The sequence below is a fragment of the Centroberyx gerrardi genome, chromosome 5 (assembly GCF_048128805.1).
Source record: "Centroberyx gerrardi isolate f3 chromosome 5, fCenGer3.hap1.cur.20231027, whole genome shotgun sequence".
NCBI lineage: Eukaryota > Metazoa > Chordata > Actinopteri > Beryciformes > Berycidae > Centroberyx > Centroberyx gerrardi.
Window position 1 is genome coordinate 17,219,411 of NC_136001.1, and position 20,741 is coordinate 17,240,151.

The 20,741-nt window shown below is 41.9% G+C and overlaps 2 protein-coding genes across 2 annotated transcripts in view; one reads left to right on the forward strand and one right to left on the reverse strand.

Annotated features, from left to right (window-relative positions):
• The window catches only part of cacna2d2a (calcium channel, voltage-dependent, alpha 2/delta subunit 2a), a 129,701-nt gene that overhangs the window by 25,064 nt on the left and 83,896 nt on the right, over window positions 1-20,741 (forward strand). Inside the window, exon 3 of the mRNA XM_071895165.2 lies at window positions 9,864-9,980. Within this exon, the coding sequence (XP_071751266.1) occupies window positions 9,864-9,980 (117 nt within the window). The remainder of the gene's footprint in view (window positions 1-9,863; window positions 9,981-20,741) is intronic.
• Window positions 17,675-20,741, reverse strand: part of LOC139908569 (semaphorin-3F) — a 287,062-nt gene continuing 283,995 nt past the window's right edge. Inside the window, exon 20 of the transcript XR_013504866.1 lies at window positions 17,675-17,687. The gene's annotated coding sequence lies outside the window, so the exon portion shown is untranslated. The remainder of the gene's footprint in view (window positions 17,688-20,741) is intronic.

Genomic DNA, 20,741 nt, shown 5'->3' on the forward strand with positions numbered 1-20,741 from the left:
ACATAATGTGCACACTTTCACACATTAGGAGTCTTTTAGGCATAGAAACAAGGGGCACACACGCCCCGAGAAATACGTGGTTACACACACACATACACACACACACACACCACACACATATACACACACACCCACACACACACACACACACACACACACACACTAATCTTGTGTTACGTTGCCACTGCTGTGAGTTAATGTGATGGGATGGGAGATGAAATTTGGATGATTGTATGTTTGATATAGCTCCTGGCTGAGACATTACTGTGACAGTATGCAGGCTGTTTTAGAACTAATATAAAGTATTGAATCGGGAGGAAGGCGGTGTGGGCGGAGAGAGAGAGATAGAGGAAGTCAAGAAAAATAAGAGAAATAGGGGAGGGAAGAATTATGGGGAGGATATTTTGTGGCTGTCTATTTGAGAAAATCTAGTGGATGGGAAAAACAATTCCCTACCATCAGCAAGTTAATAAAAAGGCTGCAGTTTATCTCTGTCGAAAAGACAAATACCCTGAGTGAGGATGGAAGAGCGGAGAGGAGCAAGGGGGAGACTTGCCCCACATTTCCCTCTGTCCCTCTCCGCTCCTACAAGTCACTTACTGTGAATCCCTCTGTCTGATACTCGCCAACTGACCGGCTGGTTTGCGTCTTGTTGAATACTGCGTTCGCACACTACTTCTCCGTGACCCTTTTGATTTTGCTGACAGGGCTAATTAATGAATAGATACAAAGCGGAGTAGTTAAAAGATCGCCGTGGGCTCCATCTGTCCAGCTGGTCTTGTTTGTCTGTTGGTTTGCTTGAGTGTGCGCCGTCTGTGTCTTGGCATAGCGAATACTCCCTCGCGCTGTTGTGTCGACATGTCGGGGGAATCAGAGGGTTTTTGAATCCGCCCCGTTTGGGAGCAGAGATGGATTTATCTTAACGGAAGATACGATATATACGACTATACGCCTGATACAGTAAGCAGGACAATTTCAAGGTCAATTTCACTGAGGATCTTGAATGTCCCATGGCCAGTTGAGCTGGACTGTTACAGTGTGATGATGAATCAAATGATCAAAACCCCAGTAGTGGCAATCACTAACACAGATTATAAGCAGTCTCAATGGCCACTACATCCTGTGTAATGTGGCACAAGTGGGGCTTCTGATGATAATGATGATGATTGTATCACTTACACTGTAGGTAAGATGTGATCAAGTAATGAAGGTATCAAGTTAAATACACTGATGACATATTTGAATGAGAATGTACCTGCGGGTGAATAAGCTATTTTGGCTCAGCTGCTTAGAGATTAGACAAGGCTGAGTGTATGCAAAGACCTGCCTCTGTGGGGTGTTTGTTTACGCGCGTGTGGTTGCGGTTGTGGTTGTGTGTGCGCAAATAATATTTTTCTTTTGTTCAGACCTGTCTGCATCACCGGTTGACAATCCCTCAGATCATGTTACAGAAGCCAACAACATCGTCTTTCTCTTTCTCTCGCTCTCGCTCTCTAATCTCAAACTCTCCCCAAGGGGTGTATGTAAATATTTAGCCCAGCCTTTGTTTCCCGTGTTGAGTTCCCGGATGCAGCTTGCTCTGAGTGAGTTACTTTGTGACGGCGCTCTGTGTTGCCGCTGTGATTCTGTAGCTGGCTGTGCTGGAGTCATGTGTTGCCATTGTAATAGTTTATTTCCTCTTGTATGTGCAGCTGCAATCATGATTTTTGAAATATGGGATTTTAGGTTTTCTAGTAGAATGTCTTCACTTTGTCATTTACACCTCTTTCGTGCATATATGTGTAAAATTAATCTGGTAGGCTATGGATGTCTGCTGGATGAGCTAGCTAGTTATATTAGCCAACTAGGTTGCTTGCGAGTATCAAATTGGCTGTTCCAACAACTCAAATGGGAATCTGTCCAAAACAACAGCAAAATGCAAATTGAGCTTCCAGATTCTTGGTTTGGCTGCCTTGGAGCTATTTATGAAATTATGATGGAGTGCCATTCCCTGCTATAGTCTGAAGGACTCTATAGCATCAAAGCAGGTGGCAGATAAGCTTTATGCATGTAGTCCACTGCTGATATACTCATCTGTCTGTTTTTTTCCTCCGTCTCTCCAGGACAGAAAAGTCTCCCTGAGACAGTAGATTCACAGTAACAGTCAATGCTTCTGCTGCGTCTGACTGGACTCCTCTGGAGGCTTCCACTCCTATTGAACTGTGAGAGGCTTCTGGTGTGTTGTGTCTTATCGAGCTCCTCTGAGGGGCTGCCGCTCCCTCTGTGTTCTCTCTTATTGAACTGTTCCTGGGGCTCGTGGAAGCTGGGTCTGCTCGGCAGAGCCCACTAATATTCCTTAATGATGTGGCATCTGTCTCTGTCAACCTCCGCGCTGCAGCAGCCAGACGAGGCCTATTGTGGCTGACTTCACGGAGAGATAAGCAGTCCTCTCTCTTAGACACAGACGAAGGGACAATAACATCAGCACTACCAAAGAACATCAGCGCTACCAGAGAAAATAGCTAAAAGTCAACAAATAACTCTTTTTACAAAGTGGCAGACAGAATTTTTTTTTCATTTGTTATCGTTTTTACTGTTTTGAGTCTCTTCTACTGTGTTGATGACAGGAGGCACATTTTGGAAAATCCAAGGTTTGTGCAGTAACAAGGGCTGGTATTGAAATTTTGTGCAGCATTAACAAGTGTTGTGGAGTGGAGTGAGCTTGGTTACAGAAGCTGAGGGGGAAGGCAACTTTACTTGCAAAACAGAGGACTTTGATGGATCTGGGGAGCTTGCTGAATCTGCATACCACTTTTTACCAGTAATTTTCTGGAGTCTCGCCACCCCCTGTCTTCCCATCTGTGTGTTTACACTGACACTCAGAGCTTGGCAAACTGGAACCAGTTATCATGGCTAATGATCAGAATGTGAGTATGTGTGACGTGTATGAGCTGTACAGTATGAATGTGTGCTTGTGCACGTGTGCATTTGCATGTGTGATGGTGCGTGTTAATGTCTGCCTGTGTATGTGCGTTTACGTGCGTGTGCTTGTGTGTGTGTGTGTGTGCGCTTGAGTGTCCTGACTGCCAGAGAAAGCATATTGGCGGAGATTGGCATAGATAGTTCTGTCGTATCCTGTGTTAGCGTTAGCAGCAGAAGGTTCCATTGGCCGTCAGTGACACTCTACTCCGCAGAGCCACCTCTCCTCTTTTCTTGCGAGAATGACAGGCCGACACAGGAAGCTGTACGAGCGTCATAGCCATGAGTCAGTGGCATAACTGATAAGCACCTCTATTTTGCTCTTAAGCCTTTCCAATTCATGAATTTCATTATTCCTTCCGCTTTTACAACCAGTATGGGCCCGCAAAGCAGTCACATCCTTTTTATTCTTTTTTTTTTAATGTGTTCTGAGCAGAGCATGTAATTGTTAAAAGAAAGGTTTATTTTTTTCCATTGAGTTGCCGGTGCATTATACAGGTTTGGCTACACAGTAATGAATGCTGCTGACAGCTGACATGTCAGTGTATATGGACCGTATGCAGGTCCATGATTGTTTTTTTTTTTTTTCAATAAATGGGGATTTGTTCCCGTTAGCTTGTGTGCTCATATTGTTGAGACTGTGTTGCACTGTGTTGGCTATACGAAATGCTTGACTTGTTGGATTTTGTTCAGTTCGCAATAGACCAAAACAAATCCTTATGTAGATACCGACTGCTCACTTGGCAACATTCCCCTAATTGCCTAACCTCCAGCCTTCAGAATCAGTTTTCCTCAACAAATTTTGCTTTCTGACGCAAATGTGACCTTGCCTATAACCTCGCAACACATTTTATTGAGTTGCAGAGCTAAAATCAACTATGAAATTAAATTAAATGTACTAGTGATTTGCACAGACACTCAGATATAATAAGTTTGCCGCACACTGAGCAACTGAATAGTTAGATATGCAATCATGCATCTAGACATATAAGACTAATGGCAGGATTTGAGTTTTAGATTTTCAGCAGCAAAAAGAACATTTTTCTATGTTTGTTGCATTTTTACTGCATTTATATTGTTTCTGCTGTTTATTTTTTTTTGTGTGTGTTGTTTGCCTCAGCTCATATACTTGTCAGTAAAGTTCCTGCCACAGTACTTGCTTTCTCTCCCATACTGTAGCTGCCCCATTACCTGAGTGAGTCAAGCACTAAAGCCCTCAAATATAATTTCAGTGAGGCTGATGTGCTTATGGCCCTTCAGCGATGATGGTCACTCATCTCCAACCCCTAGCTAAAGGGGATTTGAAGCTCCTCGGGCCTATCATAGCCAGTATTACCATGTGCTGTCAATCAGCGTCCAATGCTCCTCCAACATAACGCTAGTTGGCTGGCTGGTTCTTTCTGGGCCGGAGCGCTCCCTGGTTGACAGCACAGCTCAATCTCCTATCAGAAAGGACAGGGGCCTCATCTGCCCGCTACTGGAACTTGTAATGAGCAGTCTGTCAGAGAGATGAGCGTCATACAGTACTATCTATCTTCATGTGTGTCTCTGTGTTTTTGTATCAGTCCCTCTAGAGCTATCAGGGGATAAAATAGGCTTCACTAAAAAATGGCAAACTGATACAAGTGCCGTGTATATGGCGGCTCATGATACAGAAGAAGTTGGGTCACTGGAGAAGGCAGCTAACTTTATACTGTATAGGTGGATAGTGTCATGCCCATTCAATCTGAGGGGGCACGTGTAAATGCATTTATTATGTTACCTTTCATGCATTGCATTTAGTTATGATTCTGTCACAGATTATACTTTGGTTTCTGCATGTTTTTTTCCCTTTCACAAGATAACTGTTTTTGAAAATATAGCTATCTAGCCAGCAATTCCCAAGTACCTATTTTTAGGTTTAATTATCTATGTGCTCTAGTGATTTAAATTGCAGACAGGGTTATGTGAATTTATGCCCCTTAGCAATTTTGGGGGCTACACCCCTGGCTGGATATATATGCCCAAAATATATATTTTTAATCAAATCATGCCACTTTGCATCTTCATATCATTTTTCTAAATTGTCCCTATAGGAGAACCCTTATAGGTGAAATGTGGAACCATATAAAATAAGTTGTAACTGAATATTGATCCTGTACACTTCATAACTTTAGTTTTCCTGGGACCCATTTAACTACTGATATTGTATGAATCCAATTTTCTGGTTGTTTTGCTCTTATTGCAGTCCTGGATGTTCTGAGCGCCGGTATGCATTTACCAGCTGAGCCTGTGTTGCAGCAGCTAATTTTCTTACATTTTGGACCACAATGACAGTGGTTGACTTCATTTCACAATGGCTTGCTGGTTCTATGCTTTGAGGAGGTAATTAAGCAGAGCGTTTTCTTTGATGATTATAGTAGTCGAGACTACACAATTATACAGCACATCTGAATCATTTTAAATCCCTAAAAACAGAAGATGAATGCCGGGGAAAGAATTGAAGTTGCTTTAGAAACTTTTTTCATCAATAACTCTCCTTGAGCTCTCTTTTTTTCTGAAAAGGCTGATCTGCACACGCTCAAAAAAACATTTCTAAGCAGAACCTTACCTCATATTGTAACTAAAAACTATTTTGGAATCCTTATTTTTTAGTGTGTAGATGGAGTGGTAATACACAAACACATGAAAGAAGATGATAGTCTTATTGATCGCTCTGTCTCTTTTGTTTTGTTTCTAAGCCCAGAGTAGAGGAGGTTGTGTCTTTAATGTCGGCTCTCAGCCTGCCATGAATCTTCCAGAGAGAGGCAGGCCCAGAGAGCACTACCGCACATTAAGGGAATGAATATTGATTTAAAAACAAATTTGACATGGTTTTTAAATCGACTTGAAAAATGCATCGCTTAAAAGAGTCAGGGGTTTGTAGTCTGTCAATGGAGCGGAGAAAACTTCGCTCTTGTTTTATGGTTTAATAAGATTCCGTTAATGGCTTCTTCCACCTTGAGAAAAAGCCTTCTGAAATGGTGTGTGTGTGTGTGTGTGTGTGTGTGTGTGTGTGTGTTCATGTGTGCAAGTACTCACCTGATTATTGGTCTCAGGCCTGAGAACTGCCTCATTCTGTGCTTCGGGGCTAATGACTTTAGGCTATGCGTGCATGTGTGGTGTGTGTGCGTGTGCGTGTGCGTGTGAGTGTGCGCTCATATAAGTGTGTTGACTTGCAGACTAATGACTTCTTCGGGATGAGTAATTGATGCACGAAATGAAAGAAACACACAAAAAAAAATGAAAGAATTGAACCACCTGTCTTTTCGCCTACTGCCACACATTTAATAAAATACCTTTTTGTTGCATAAACATATGCAGCAGCATATGAAAACAGGCAGCAGCACATGATTTCACCTTGACCGTTTCACTTTGAGAAGTGGTTTCAAGCTGCGTTTGAAACTAAGCAGTCATCCCTCAGAGGACGGCCAAAATAAGACACCAGGCAATCTAGTTAGAGTGCTTGGTTGGCATGGTCCGAGCTTCTGGGGCCAGGCTTGTCTGCTCAGTAGGCCAGTCGAAGAAGACTGCCTCTGGCTGTCTGCCCAGCTTTCAGCTCGACAGAGATGGATCATGTGTGATGGACGCCAGTGTTTTCCTTTTCTAATCGCTGCACATCAACACATCAATCCCAGAGAAATAATAGCTCATAGCAGAGCCAGAGATCATGCCTTTCTACCTTTTTAGAGGAAATCTGAGAATGTGTGGTGACAGACACTGTCTCATTTTAATTCAGGTACAGCCTAATTAGTATAGTAACATGCATCATTAGTTTATTGACCAGACCCAACTAAACTTGATTAGATTCGTGTAACATTTCAATAGCATCAAGATTTTTTGCAATATGATAATTCCATTTGTATTCTTGCCAGCAGGGTCACTAAGGAGGGGGACACACTAGCAGTTAAAATCCTAACTGATTTCAAAAATGCATTGCATCATACATATAACAAAGGATTTCCCAGATATTTGTGTCTTAGTCATAAATATGCTAATGCTAGACGATTAGACAAAGACAGGGTATCGCATACAATGATACCCTGTACCATGTAAATGTGACGTCCTGTGTTTGAATCCAGGACTTTTGTCACATGTTGTCCCTTTCTCTCTCTCTCTCTTTCCTGTCTCTATAAACTTTGAACTATCTAATAAAGGCAAAACTGTAAAAAAAAAAAAAATCTTAAACAAAAAAAAAACATTATTCACCTAGAAGCTTGCCCTTTCACTATAGATCAGACTGACACATTAAGTATTTGTTCACTAAATTCAGTAAATTAGGAAATTAAGTAAGTTAGATTATTGTGCGACCCTGCCTGAACTTGTGTGTTCCTGATATATGGAAAAATTAAGGTTAATTGTTCAGCCTTGATGCCCCCTCAGTCTTCCTCTCTCAAAGTGTATCAATGACCCAACTCAGTTTTTTTTTTGTTTTTTTGTTTTTTAATCTTATCTTAATACCTGTGTTGTTTATTTGTATTGTTTCTCTTGTAAAGCACTTTGAGCTGCATTTTATGATATGAAAGGTGCTATAATAAAGTTTATTATTATTATTATTATTATTATTATTATTATTATTATATAAAACTGGGCTACGCCACAGCGTCAACCAGACCCAGTGCCAATGATTTAGCTTTTAATGCTTTTCTATCTTGAGCCAACATGTTTTGTGGTTACACCACACACAGCTGCTGAAATAAGTGTTTTTGTTGTAAAATCTACAGGAAATATTGAGCTTTCTTGAGCATTATCAATATTGAGACTATCTATCTATCTAATGCATTTCATTATCAAATAAATAAATGATTTTGCTTCATGTCATTTCCTTTGTTGAAGAGTCAGAGTGTGACACATTGCTATGCAGATGACACCCAACTTAATATCTTTGTTGCGCCAGATAATCTTAGCCTCTAAAACTTATTGTATTAGAGTTCCTGCTGCTGCTCCTGTTTTCTTTTGGGGATCGTTGTTGTGATTGTTGAGTTGATTATTTTCACCAATCGTTTCCAATCGCTTTGTACTATTGCCTAGAGTTTGCCAGTAAAGTTTTTCTTAGGTTTTCTCAACTATTGTCTTCAGCCTCATCTCTGTGTTTGGGTCTACTCAGTTACCTTGTTTCATGTGTTTCTGTGTTTGGTGCATACATACTTTCATTAGCAGCAGGCTAGACTACTGTATGCACTGCTATCAGACCTTCCCAAGAAGACAACAGGGAAACTCAAATTTGTACAAAATGCAGCTCCAAGATTTAACTGGAACTAAGAGGAGAGCTCACATCAGTCCTGATTTAAAGTCTCTGCACTGGCTACCAGACAGTTTCAGAATAGATCTTAAGATTGTCTTATTAATTTTTAAATCCGCCCATTCATTTATCCCTGAGTATAGAAATGTCATGCAGCCAAAATATGCTCCTACTAGAGCCGTCAGATCTACCGATTCCAATCTCTTAGCTATGCCTAATACATGGACAAAGACTTGTGGTGAGGCTGACTAGCTGCTGCGGCCCCAGACTCTGGGACAGCCTCACTTTTGATCTTAGGGCTGCTACATCTGGTGACATTTTTAAACAAAAGCTTAAGATGTATCTTCTTAGTCCTGCTTTTACCTAGGTGCTTTCTAAAATGTTATTTGATCTTTTTTCCTTTCTTTTTTCTTGTTTCTTTCTATATCGCTTTTATATATTTGTACTATTCGTTCTTTTTCTTTCTGTTTATTTTTTATATTAAATTGCAATTCTTTTACTCTCTGTGAAGGGCATTGCATTGTATTCTTATGTATGAAATATGCTATATAATTGTGCTATATGATTTAATTGATCAACTAATTGAAGATGTCAGTTTTCAGTACGTCCAAATAAGGACACTCAAACTGGACACACACCCTGAGTGCAGCGTTTTAGCTCACACTTCTGACTTAAACGGACCCACACTAATTGCTTTCAAATATTCAGCGACAGAAGGCCTTTTCTGGTTTCACTTTAGCAGCACCATACAAAGTGGGGTTTTTTTGTGGCGTGGAAGTGGGTCTTGCAGTGTCTCAGGGCAGCGGGATAAGTGGTAATCCCTGGGGTGGAGCTCTGCTGTAGACTACAGATCCTACAGTTTCCAGAGAACCAGGGCGGCTGAGTCAGCCTTCGGGATCCTTCTAGGGAGAGTAGACTAATCTCCCAAGTACCTTCCTCTGTCAGTGGTCCAAGCATCTGTCATTCTGCCTCTGGATACCCCGTCCAAACATCCAACTCCCTTGTGCCATCCCCACCCCGTTTCTCTTACCTGTTTTATATGCTTTACCCAGGCTCTGTCTCTTTGGGTCTCACCTGATATCACTCTATGTGACCCTTCACTATGTCTTTGACATATCACTGCTGCCGTGTGAAAACCTTGTAATTCCAAATTTGATGATTTTCATGTTTTCACTTCAGTTAAAGGATTACACGGTCCTCTATGTTTTGAGAAAATTCTGCGACCTCTTGGGCCTATGAAACCCTTCCAAAACCCATTGAATGAACTAAAAAATCCATCGCCATCAAGCTGAAAACAAGGCTGCTTTTCTTAGTTCCTGAGAAGCTGACGTTTTGGAGATACAAGGTTTTCACCTGACAGGGACAATATGCTTGTGTTTGCATTTATTTTATTGGATATTGGCTGCCAAACTGCAGCTGGCTAGCTAAGTGCATTGCCATCAAGGTTCTGTCCTGTGTTTGTTTCTGCTACAGTGCTGAGGCTCTTGGGATACAGCGGCAGGCTGCGTATTGTCTACTCCACAGTAAATGTTTACCGTTTTGTGTGCTACCGTGAGAATAAACAAACGGCTCCTCGGCGATCTTCCCAATTAAACTAATGGCTGTGGTGACCTGATCTTTGATCCGCTGTGTTCTCCATCTGCAGATTTATAATGAGAAGAAGAGCCAGTTTGAAATCAAGAGAAACAACCCCAAGGACTTGGTGGAGAGGGTGGCACGGGACATCTCCAAGTTGCTCAACAGTAAGAGGAAAGCCCTGGAGGTAAGGTCACTGCACATATTCTAAAACACATATGTACACATATGCACATACATACACTTGTGCACATACACAGACACACACAGAGGGGGATTTTCGAACTTGCTGGAAAGTCAGATTCATGTTCATTCAAATTCATTCAAGTAATCCTTCCTTTGGAGGCTTTTTTCTGTATAATAAGGGAGCTGAAAGATGTGTAGTGTGGTGGGTGAAGAGTAGGGATATTTCAGAGGTTATCGTTTCAAGTTCTTGCATTTCAGGAGACAATTATTACCACCATTATGCTCAGACAGTCCTGTGATTGGTTACAATTTGTTTCTTGCTCGCAATGGGGGATCTCTCACCCCAAGAGGAGGAGAGAGGGAGAGATACAGAGACAGACAGGAATTCAGATGAGTGCAAAACAAGATTGAGAGAAGAGGGGGAGCGACAAGGAGGGAAATGCAAAAAGTATTCACAATCAGTTTGCAATTTTTAAAAGCCAGTGATAATGTTAAGGAGCATTTGTACTAATCCTGAAAAATTGGATTTTAAAATCAAAATATTGATGTCCCCTGTTTTATTAGTCTGTCTAACAGAGCATAAGTTAGTTTTGTTCAAATCATCTTCACACTCAAATCTACAGGACATATTGAGAGCTTGTAATTCCTAAATTAACTGATTAGAATTTGCATTTATTGCTATTTAAAGCTATATTCGTTCATTTTCACAATGTTGGTGAGAGATTCCTGTTAATCAATTTGGTGATTTTCATCATCTCCACCCACATACACACACAACCCCGCACACATATACACACAAACACTGATTCCTTTTAATCGGTTCGGTAATTTTTATCATACAGTAAACAAACATACACGCACACGCACACACACACACACACACAAGTACACACACACTAAAGCCACTCTAGAAGGTGCTGAGTGAGTGTGTATGCGTGCATGTGTGCGTGCGTGTGTGTGTGTGTTTAAGAGACCTAATTCAAACATTACCTTGCGCATACACAAATTCTACCTTTCACATACATATATGAGATGAGAGCTGCTGTACCCATTAAAATATTATGAAGCACTCTTGCATTCACTATTGAACACTGAGTGTTCATTTTATGCTTAGGTGAAAGGGTTTCAGCAGTGTGTGTGTGTGTGTATATTCAAGGTAAAATTTGAATTGCGTCCCATATGCCACCTCATAAAAGGGTTGGGGAGGGTCGTCCGCTTTCCTTCCCACTGTGCTTGCCCTGAAATGGTCACTCAAGGTAAAAGCACTGCTGTAATTTTTCACCATTAAAGCCCCACAAAGGAACAGAAGCAGGTATCTTTTAACACCACGAGGTCTTGTGGGAAGAGGCAGATTCCTGCCAAGGAGCGCAGCCTCTCAAAGGCATGGTTAATACTGCAGCATGCATCCTGAAAGGGAGGAAGGTGCTGTTTCTCCCGTGGTCATGTGTGGGATTGGATTTGGAATGGCACTGACCCTCCACCCTCTGTTTTAGCAAGGGTGCCCCGTGAGAGCGGCGCTATACCCTCTCCCACACACACACACACACACACACACACACACACACACACACACACCCTCCCCTCCTGCACTGCCTCCTCCCTACCCTAACCTCCACGGTCCACACTGTCACCTCACATCCTGTCTGGGAGATTCACTCAGGAGGGAGGAAATGAGGTGAAAAAAGAGAAGGGCTGGAATGAGAATGTCTCCCTGGGGCGCGGAAAAATCAAGGAAATGATGTTCAGAAATTCATAGATTTAAAAATGAGCAGCAAGCAGGAGGGAAAGAGAGAGGGAGCAGGAGAGGGAGAGAGAGACTTTGAAAAAAAAAAAATCAAAAGAAGAGAGCAGGGAGGGGAGGAAAAGTGAGTCAGATAAGAAAATTGCGAAAAGGTATGAGCGATGCAAGGAGATGGGGCGTCATTATGTCATTATGGAATACAAGCCCCGCAAAATGTATGCAACAAGTTAATATGTTTCATTTAGCCAAGTTATGATTTTTTTCACAAAAACTAAAAATTAAACACTGTAGGTGAAGCAATTCAGCTGGACTTATTATTCCTACTTTGTTATTCCTACAGAGAGAGAAGTGAAAGCCAAGTCTTAATGCAGTCCACAGATAAGAGGGTCTCAACTCATACTCAGCTTGGCACAGTATTGACAGCGTTTTACATTCCAGCCCATTTCTACCCGCTGCATTGGTTATTTAGTCCCAAATGTTTACTTCTACACATTTGGAAAGAAAAAAAGTGTGTGTATGTGTGCATGTGTACCACAAAGAGGAAGAAATTCTTCTTGTGCAACCTATTTAAATACTGCTTCGGGTGGTTTCATATTGTAATTCATGTTTATATTACTGATGAACGAATGCAAATTGACTCCAAATACTCACTTACCAATATATACTGGGGATGGAAACATTTCTCATGATACAATGGTCTGGATTTAGTTGCTGCATAGCTTTAATGGCATAAATACTACAGTTTTGTAAATCATATAAATGTTATGTTTGTCAAGTTCAGAAAGGAGTAAAAGAAAAAAAAAATCAGGGAGGTGAGCATATATTTGTTTTCCTGTCCACTAATTGCAATAAGGTCTCACACTATACTGGGGATAGGGGTTTCTACAGAAGTCAAGGAAGTTTATGGAATGCAACATTAGGGAAAGACAGATTGATAAACAAATGGAGTGTCCTCTTTGACTGTGTATTTTGCATTTCAGCTATTATATCCACAGCTGAGATGATTCATAGTGTGACGTGCGTGCACTTTCAGACTGCTAGGAGACCGTTATCGAAATAGCGTCTAAATATCTAGAAAATATAATTCAAAGTGCAATGTACTCAAATGTTCCCCTCGCACTAAAAATGGAAACAGCATAAGCTGACTTACTCTTTCTCAAAAGCCTCTCCAGTGTTTGTTTATTCTTTTCCTTCCCTTGTCTTAATCTCCTCCACTCCATGTCCCTGTCTGCTTTCCATTTCTTGCCTCTGGCTTCAGTCATCTTCTCAAACAATGATCTGATTCTACGGTCGGTGCCAAAATTAAAACGTAACACAAACCCCCGGTAGGCTGACAGACTAGCATGTTGCTGCTGGACATTTTATATAAATCTCTTTGTTTTCTGAGGCAGGTTGAAATATGATTCAGGAAAGCTTCCTGCACTATTTAAATTTTTAGCTTATTTCAGTGGCCTTGCAAGTTGCAACTGACACCTGGATGGATTATTTAGTTGAGGGATACATGCTTGCTGTTCTAAATGAGCTGACTTGGCAGCCAATCAGGAATGAGTCCAGCAAGTTATGTCTCACCAAGGTTTTTTGTTAAGTCTTATGTAGAAGTCCAGGCTTTTGAGGGATATTTTATTGTTTTCTTTGCAACAGTGAATGTAGAAAATATCTCTCTCATTCCATTTCTGTCTCTTTGTCCTATGAAACGTTTGGAAACGTTCAGCTTTAATGAGTTCTATCTACAGGATTCAGTGCTCCAGTCAAACATATGCATCACGCCCTCATCAGCCATGCCAGGAGAAGCTACAGTATGATCTACAGTAATGAAGAATTTCCTGAAGTACACTTGTCCCAACGTGTTCTGATCCTGTTACATGACAGGAGGCTTCATTAACTGAGATTATATATGAAACAGGGAAAAGTAGGAAGACGAGGCCATTTTATGAGTCGAGAAACACACTGATGTGCTGGTGGAGCACACGACATGAGTGTTACGTGTGTGTGTGTGTGTGTGTGTGTGTGTGTGTGTGTGTGTGCTTCTTTGTAGATGCATTGTGACTGTCTGTCTATTTATGTGTGTGTGTGTGTGTGTGTGTGCGTGTGTTATCGGAGCAACGAGCTCACACCTGAGCGGTGCTACAAGAGTGCCTCTCTGACAGGCCTTTTAACCCAGAGCAGCCAAAGAGAACACAGCCTTCCATGTAACCTGTCATGTGTATAAATCCAAACAGGGGTGATAGACCTCTCACACTGATCTGAGCCCTCCTCTCTTCCTGTGCCCCTCTTTGAGTCGCCCCGTGATGTGTCGAGCCGCCGCGCCGCAGAGCCAGCTGGAGATCAGTTGGGCCCCCTCAGAACCAGCTGAGACTGCACAACATCCTGTAAGCTGTCAGTCAAAGCCGGGCAGAGTCGAGCTGTCACTCAGGCTGCTGCTGGGATTTCTCCCGCCTCGGGGAGGGGAAGATGAGGCCAGGAGCTACAGACAGAGATCATGTTACATTCCCATCAGCCGCCGCACAGCAAAACTACCATTGTCAAAGCTCTTAAGTTAGGATTTCACAGAGGGGACTGATGGAATAGAGAGGGGACTAAGGTTGGTCTAATCCAATTACACACATCTCTATACTCTTCCAATACTACTTACAGTCTGAAGAATGGCTGCCTCTGGGCTGCTGTGGATGGATGGATACATACCCAGCACTCCACTGGGTTGTTTATTGAGGGGGCTGCAGGGCCAAGTTATGGAGCCAAACTAATCAGACATGGATGAGGCAGGGAGGTGAAGGAACGAGACCCAGTTGAATATCCTTACGATATACGATTATCCTTCCTTCGTGCCGAGGGAGCGTACTGGTCCTGACTAACAACACAAGCTGGTGAGGTAACTGCAGCCACAGGCTTACCGTTTGACAGATACAGTAGCATGAAAACCACTGGCAGCGCTGGGATCTCCCATCATCTGGTTGAGCCATTGTATATGTTACAGACGAGGGTTAAACTGGATACGCGGCACCCTCGGTTGAACAAAAAAAGTTTGACCCATATGAATAAATATGATTCGCTCTGAAGTTTGTCTGGGATGCAGCGACCAAAATGTTGCTGCAAACATCTTCAGACCAGAAGTAGCGGGATTTACGCACAAGTCACAGCTGCTGTTCGGACCGGAAACGTATTTCTGTGCGGTCCAGCAGTAAAATGCGCTACATGGAGGAGAAATGTCCCATTAAAACAGGCTGTACTTAACACTGTGCCCCAACAGTTGAAGCAGCAACTTCCCAAGCTTTATCTATTTTAATGATGTCTTTATAGAAACGATGCTCACGGTCATACAGCTCCATGTATGTTTCCACTTCGGTGATTAACATAATGTGGTCTGTCTTCACTTCATACACAGACTCTCTCACGCATCAAAGCAGTCACATGGATTTGTTGGGGATTATTTTTGACTTGTGTTTAGGCGCTCTTTCTCTCTCTCTCTCTCTCTGTCTGTCTCTGTCTCTGTCTCACTCTCACTCTCACACTCTCTCTCTTTCTCTCTCTCTCTCTATCTATCTATCTATCTATCTATCTATCTATCCTAAATTTTTACTAAACATTTAATCTTATTTATTTTAGTGATAACTCAATCGCAGACCCGGAGTTCATTCGGCATGTGATATAATAAGCAAATAAGATGTGCATCATCCTACAGTGACTTTAAATTTACATCAGTGCACATGTATTAATTACCAACAACAGTAAAGACATTAGTAGGACATTAGTGATCATCGAATACACAGCTCTGGATAAAATTAAGAGACCACAACAAAATGTTCAGTTTCACAGTTGGTGTGTCTGTGTAAAATCTAATGTAATATTCTTTGATGAACTATTGACCACATTTGATTGTAAATTCAAACAAAGATACTCTCAATCAGAACATTTATTTGTAGAAAATAACAAATGCTCAAAATATCCAAAATACACAATCTCATTTTAAGTTTATACCCATAAATAAATCATCAAAATAACAGTGTCTTTGCTCAGGAAGGGTTTAACAATTAGTATTTGGTGGAGTAACCCCGATTCTTCGCTTGCTCTCCACCAGTCTCTTTTCTTCTGTCTGGCTGACTTTCTTCCACTCCAGTTCAGACAACATGGATTGCCTGGGTTGCCTCGAAGAGAGGCTCGGGAACCACTGCCATAGAAAAATACAGACATTCAAAAAAATATGGGGTGGTCTGTCAATTTTTTCCATAGCTGTATATGTGCTTCTGTGATGATAACAATGCAAATATGACCATCTACCGTACAGCATTTCCGCTGTGTATTTCTGTGAAATCTGCACACAAAGAAAATAGACTCGATGCCCAAACTATCGCTGCAGGTCAGAAAGCCGCGAGCGTAGCTCATCATATGCTTATATGCATATGATATCACACCATATGCTTTTTTGAGATGAGCAGCCTTTTCCCTCACCCCCCCACCCCACCCCACCCTCTTCCCCTGGTCACGGTCAAGAGTTCCCCCACCGTCCAAATCCCAATTCAACCCCTGGCTACCATAAATATGATGCAACATGAAAAATGGCAAACTGGGGGAGATTTTTTGTGGTTTGTCATAGATTATTGAGCTTTGTGTTCAGAGCTTTGCAATGGTATATTACATCATATTGGTCAATAAATGATTTGCTTCAATTTGAATAATTTGAATGATTAATTATTGAATCAAAAAAATTCACTTTGATCAAACTTTTTTTCTGCTGTAAAATGAGTCTCCTGTAAAGTTAAATGAGCCTGAATTCATGAGCTTGGTCACATATGGTATTTTGTCATAAGAGAGATTTAAAGCTACAAATGGGATCCGGCATGACAAGTATTTGATTGGGGGAGGATATGAAGCGAATTGAGGAAGATGGAGGAGGGTGGGCGGGTTACGTTTCGAGGATGACGGAGATGTTCTGTGACTTTGCAGTCATGCTGATAGTGATTGTGAGAGATTGCAGGAGCTGGGACTGGACACTGTGCAGGGATAGCAAAAGTGTGCTTGACAGAATTAATCAGTCAGCCTGCGTGGGCCTCCGTCTCCTCCTGACCATGGAAACCAAGACGACACGGCCGGGGCAGGGGACGGGGAGGGATGGGCCGCTCCGAGTCATCTGTCATCATGTTACGTCCATTAATAATTCACTGAGACACAGACTCTCACGCATGGCACGCACACCCAACATGCACGCTGAAAGCAGTGCGAGAATGCACATGTACACACAGGTGTAAATATTTGGATCTACTGACCTGTGAACGCTGCGACCTGTTCACACTGGATGCACCTACAGTATAGTACATTTATACATACTGACATGAATGCAAAAATACATATAAATGTTATTGTACAATGGTTAGAAATAGTGTCTGAAGTAGTGTTTCCAAGGAAGAAATTGAGGAAATTAGAGTTGAACAGTAATCAGACTGTAGAGTGTTAGCAGCAGGGTTAAGGGCCGCCTTTGCTTATTCATGACCTCATCTCCAAGTCAATTATTCAGCCAGTCTTGTACGCCACACTGTAGCAGAGTACACAGCAAAATCGTCAGTGTTAAAAAAAATCAACAGTATGCCAGTGTTTGTACAAGTCCACACCCATCAGAGTTTATTTAACAGTTTTAATAGTTTTGAACAGTGAGCAGCCGCCCCAGAGCCACATCAGCAGTATGAGTGGGCAAGCAAGTCTGCAATCAACACTTGTCAACTTGAAATAATTATCACTGAAAAATCAACACTTACGAAACACTGCAAAAATGTGCTGTGTGTAGTGTGAAGCAACTTCTGTCTATATGAGACTGAGGGGCTCACTCACTGTTTCCACAAAGGGAAATGCAGCTTTGACGATTGATTAGTTAGGTAAATAATGAAAAGGCAGTAACTGATTTGTCTACATTAGGACTTTGAATATAAACAAATATGTATTTTTTGATTGCGGACCAAAAAAAACGCAAGAAATTGACTGTCTTTATTCTTGCTACTGTGGTAACACTGGGACCATCACCACCACCTCGGAGAGTGTGTGGTTGATGACTTGAGTCGTCAGCCCAGTGAGATCTCAGACGCCTCAGTGACTGGCTTTAATTGAACAGGCATCCGGCACAAATAACCAATTTATAACAGCTAAATTTAGCCCCCAGTCTTTTAAAGGGCCACTAGCCCTAAAAATAAGGCTCACACAACTGCCGTGCTGCTCTTTGGCGAGCGCTGTCACTCTGAACTGGAATGGCCCTCGGAGGTAGAGTCAACTAGAGACTTGGAGGATTAGTAAAGTGAAGCTCTCTTTTCTCTTATGTGGGTCTGATTACTGATTTCTACTGTTACCGGTGATTCTATTCAATCAACTGGCCGGTGCTGCACTCTGTGTTGTAACGCTGTCTAAATACTGTATGCATCTCCGCTTTTAAAAGAGGTCTCCAAGCTATCTAAATCACCCGAAACACTAATATTCACTAAACAAAGTCTCTGCCATTCCAAGCGGCAGCGGCAGTATGGCAGCAGCTGGTGTGCCCGCAATGAACGACAGCACCGGCAGCAAGCGATTATGTCCCTCCTGTTGGCGTGAAGTGATGACAAATGAAGGAGTTGTCTCTCTCCTTCGGAGGGGGTGAGATTACCCTACAGCCTCGCTCCCCTCACACCTCATTCTGGGCTGACATTTATAGGCAATTTGAGTGAAATAGTGTGTGAATATAGAACAGCATGTATATTATTATTATTATTAGTAGTAGTAGCTATAGTAGTAGTGCTAGTATTAGTGTTATTAGTTTTGTTGTTTTATAGTAGTAGCAGTAGTGATTTATTTCATACCTCATTATTAATATATTTATTACATTTAGAGGTTTTACTTCACTATGAAACGTGATTCGGACATCATGTGCAATAATGACTGCTTAGTCTGCTTTGATACCAAAATAGCAGCAGTTTTAGAAAGACAGTTTAGCTCTTATGACCGATCACTTTTGGGATGTCAGCGGTTAACGTCCAATCCTACCCTCATCATGGCATTAAAACTTGATCCCAGCACTTACTATTAACCTCCCTAAGGCATAGCGTGCCACTCGGTAATAGCGGGCAGCTCTTGGTATGGCTTGTGTTCATTTAGGGAGCTTAATGAATTACAAGGCCTTCGTAATGAGTGTGCCTGAGCAGTGCTGTGGGGAGGTCAGATGGTTTGAATAACTAATGAACCCAATCACCAGTCAGAACTTTAACATGCATGGAGCCCTGAGACCATTTTGTGTATGCTGTTGTAGGAGACAGAGCAACATATTACACCCCTCCACCTCCCCACCCACCCCCAAGATTGAATAAATAAATAAAAAAGGAAAATCTAACAATGTAATTTGGTTTTCCATTTCCTGTAGGCCTTTGGAGAGGCAGTTATAACTCTCAGGTCCCATCAGGGAACAACAGGGGAAGTAGGCCGAGCTCCACTTGGGCAAAAATAGAAGAGGTAACTTTGTAGCTCGCCTTGCACACTGATTGGTAAAATCAAATCAAATTCCTCTCAAATTTGTTCAGTGAGATTCCATCAGATTCCTCAGTGCATACATATAGTATCTCTCACGGAGGGTTTTTAGGGTCTGGGACTATTTCTCCTAACTGGTGTTTTGAAGGATGATTTGGCATTTCCCGAAGCAAGCCCGAAATGTTTGAAATCGTCAAAAATGGTAATTCAGATGCTTAAAATACTGTAACAGATCAAAATGTTAGAATAAAATGTTCCAGTGGCTGCAGCACGCCTGAAGATTGGTGTCTGCTGAAATGTAACAAATGTACAGTTTTTATTGGCCTATTACATCACACTTTTGAAAAAAAAAAGGATAAGTATTTTTAGTAATTTCTCATTAAGCTTCGCATGAAATATAAAACAATCAAGATGAGGATGAATGCACTGTCTTACTTTTGTACACATTTTTAGATAAAAATAGGATTCCCCAAGTAGTAAAAACACTATTGAAACTCCCAGATAATTTAACATTCCTCCTACTTTACCCAAGTACTGGGAGCGCCAGTTGGTCTACTTTCTTAGTGATATACACACTAATTGTGCATGTAGACACACACCCACGCATGGATGCACACACGCACACACACACACACACACACACGCACACGCACACACACACATAGAATCACGTCCCCTCCCGTAATCTCCTCCCCAATCCCCTGGCCCCTGTCATTCAGATCTATGAACTTCCATTAGCAACCATCTGTTACAACCTGCAGCAAAGCTATTACACTACACACACACACATACACACACAGTACCCTAAAACTCACACACCTACATATGCGTGGGCATGGCGCACACTCACTCACACACACACACACACACACACACAGATGAAGGGACACACTTACCTCGAACCAAACGTATGGCCAACTAGCTTCTTCTAAGCCTGGAAGCGTCTCCTGTTTAACCTTCAAAGGAGAAGTCACCCTTACACTCACAAACACCTGTGATAACACCGTACGGACCAATGGGACCGATTACTACCAATGCCCTCACACCACAGATGCGGAAAAAGGTCAGCAACCCCCATGCCCACACACACACACACACACACACACACACACACACGGTACGCACAGTAAGGGAGGTCATTACAAAACATATACAGGGAAAGGCTGCAGCATCATGTTGTTAAAACAGATTGTTGCACCTCTGGATTATTCTATCTATAGTATTGGGTCATTCTATCACTCCCACTGATAAAGGTCACAACATCCCACCCACTGTTACTTGGCAGCGTTTCACATTAGAGAAAATGTCAGAACCTGATCTGCTTCGTGGCAGCACACTGCCTCCAGCACTTTTCTTTCACACCCTCAATGCACACATTTATTTTAGCTCTGAATGTGCCATTTTCAGCTCCATTTGAATACTGTGCTTTTTTTTTCTTCTTCTTCTTCTCCTAAACAAATGTCAATGTACAACAGAAGATTTATATTTTTTTGTTGCCGTGTCCCTGCTTCACACACAATCATTCATTAGAGTGACAATGTGAGT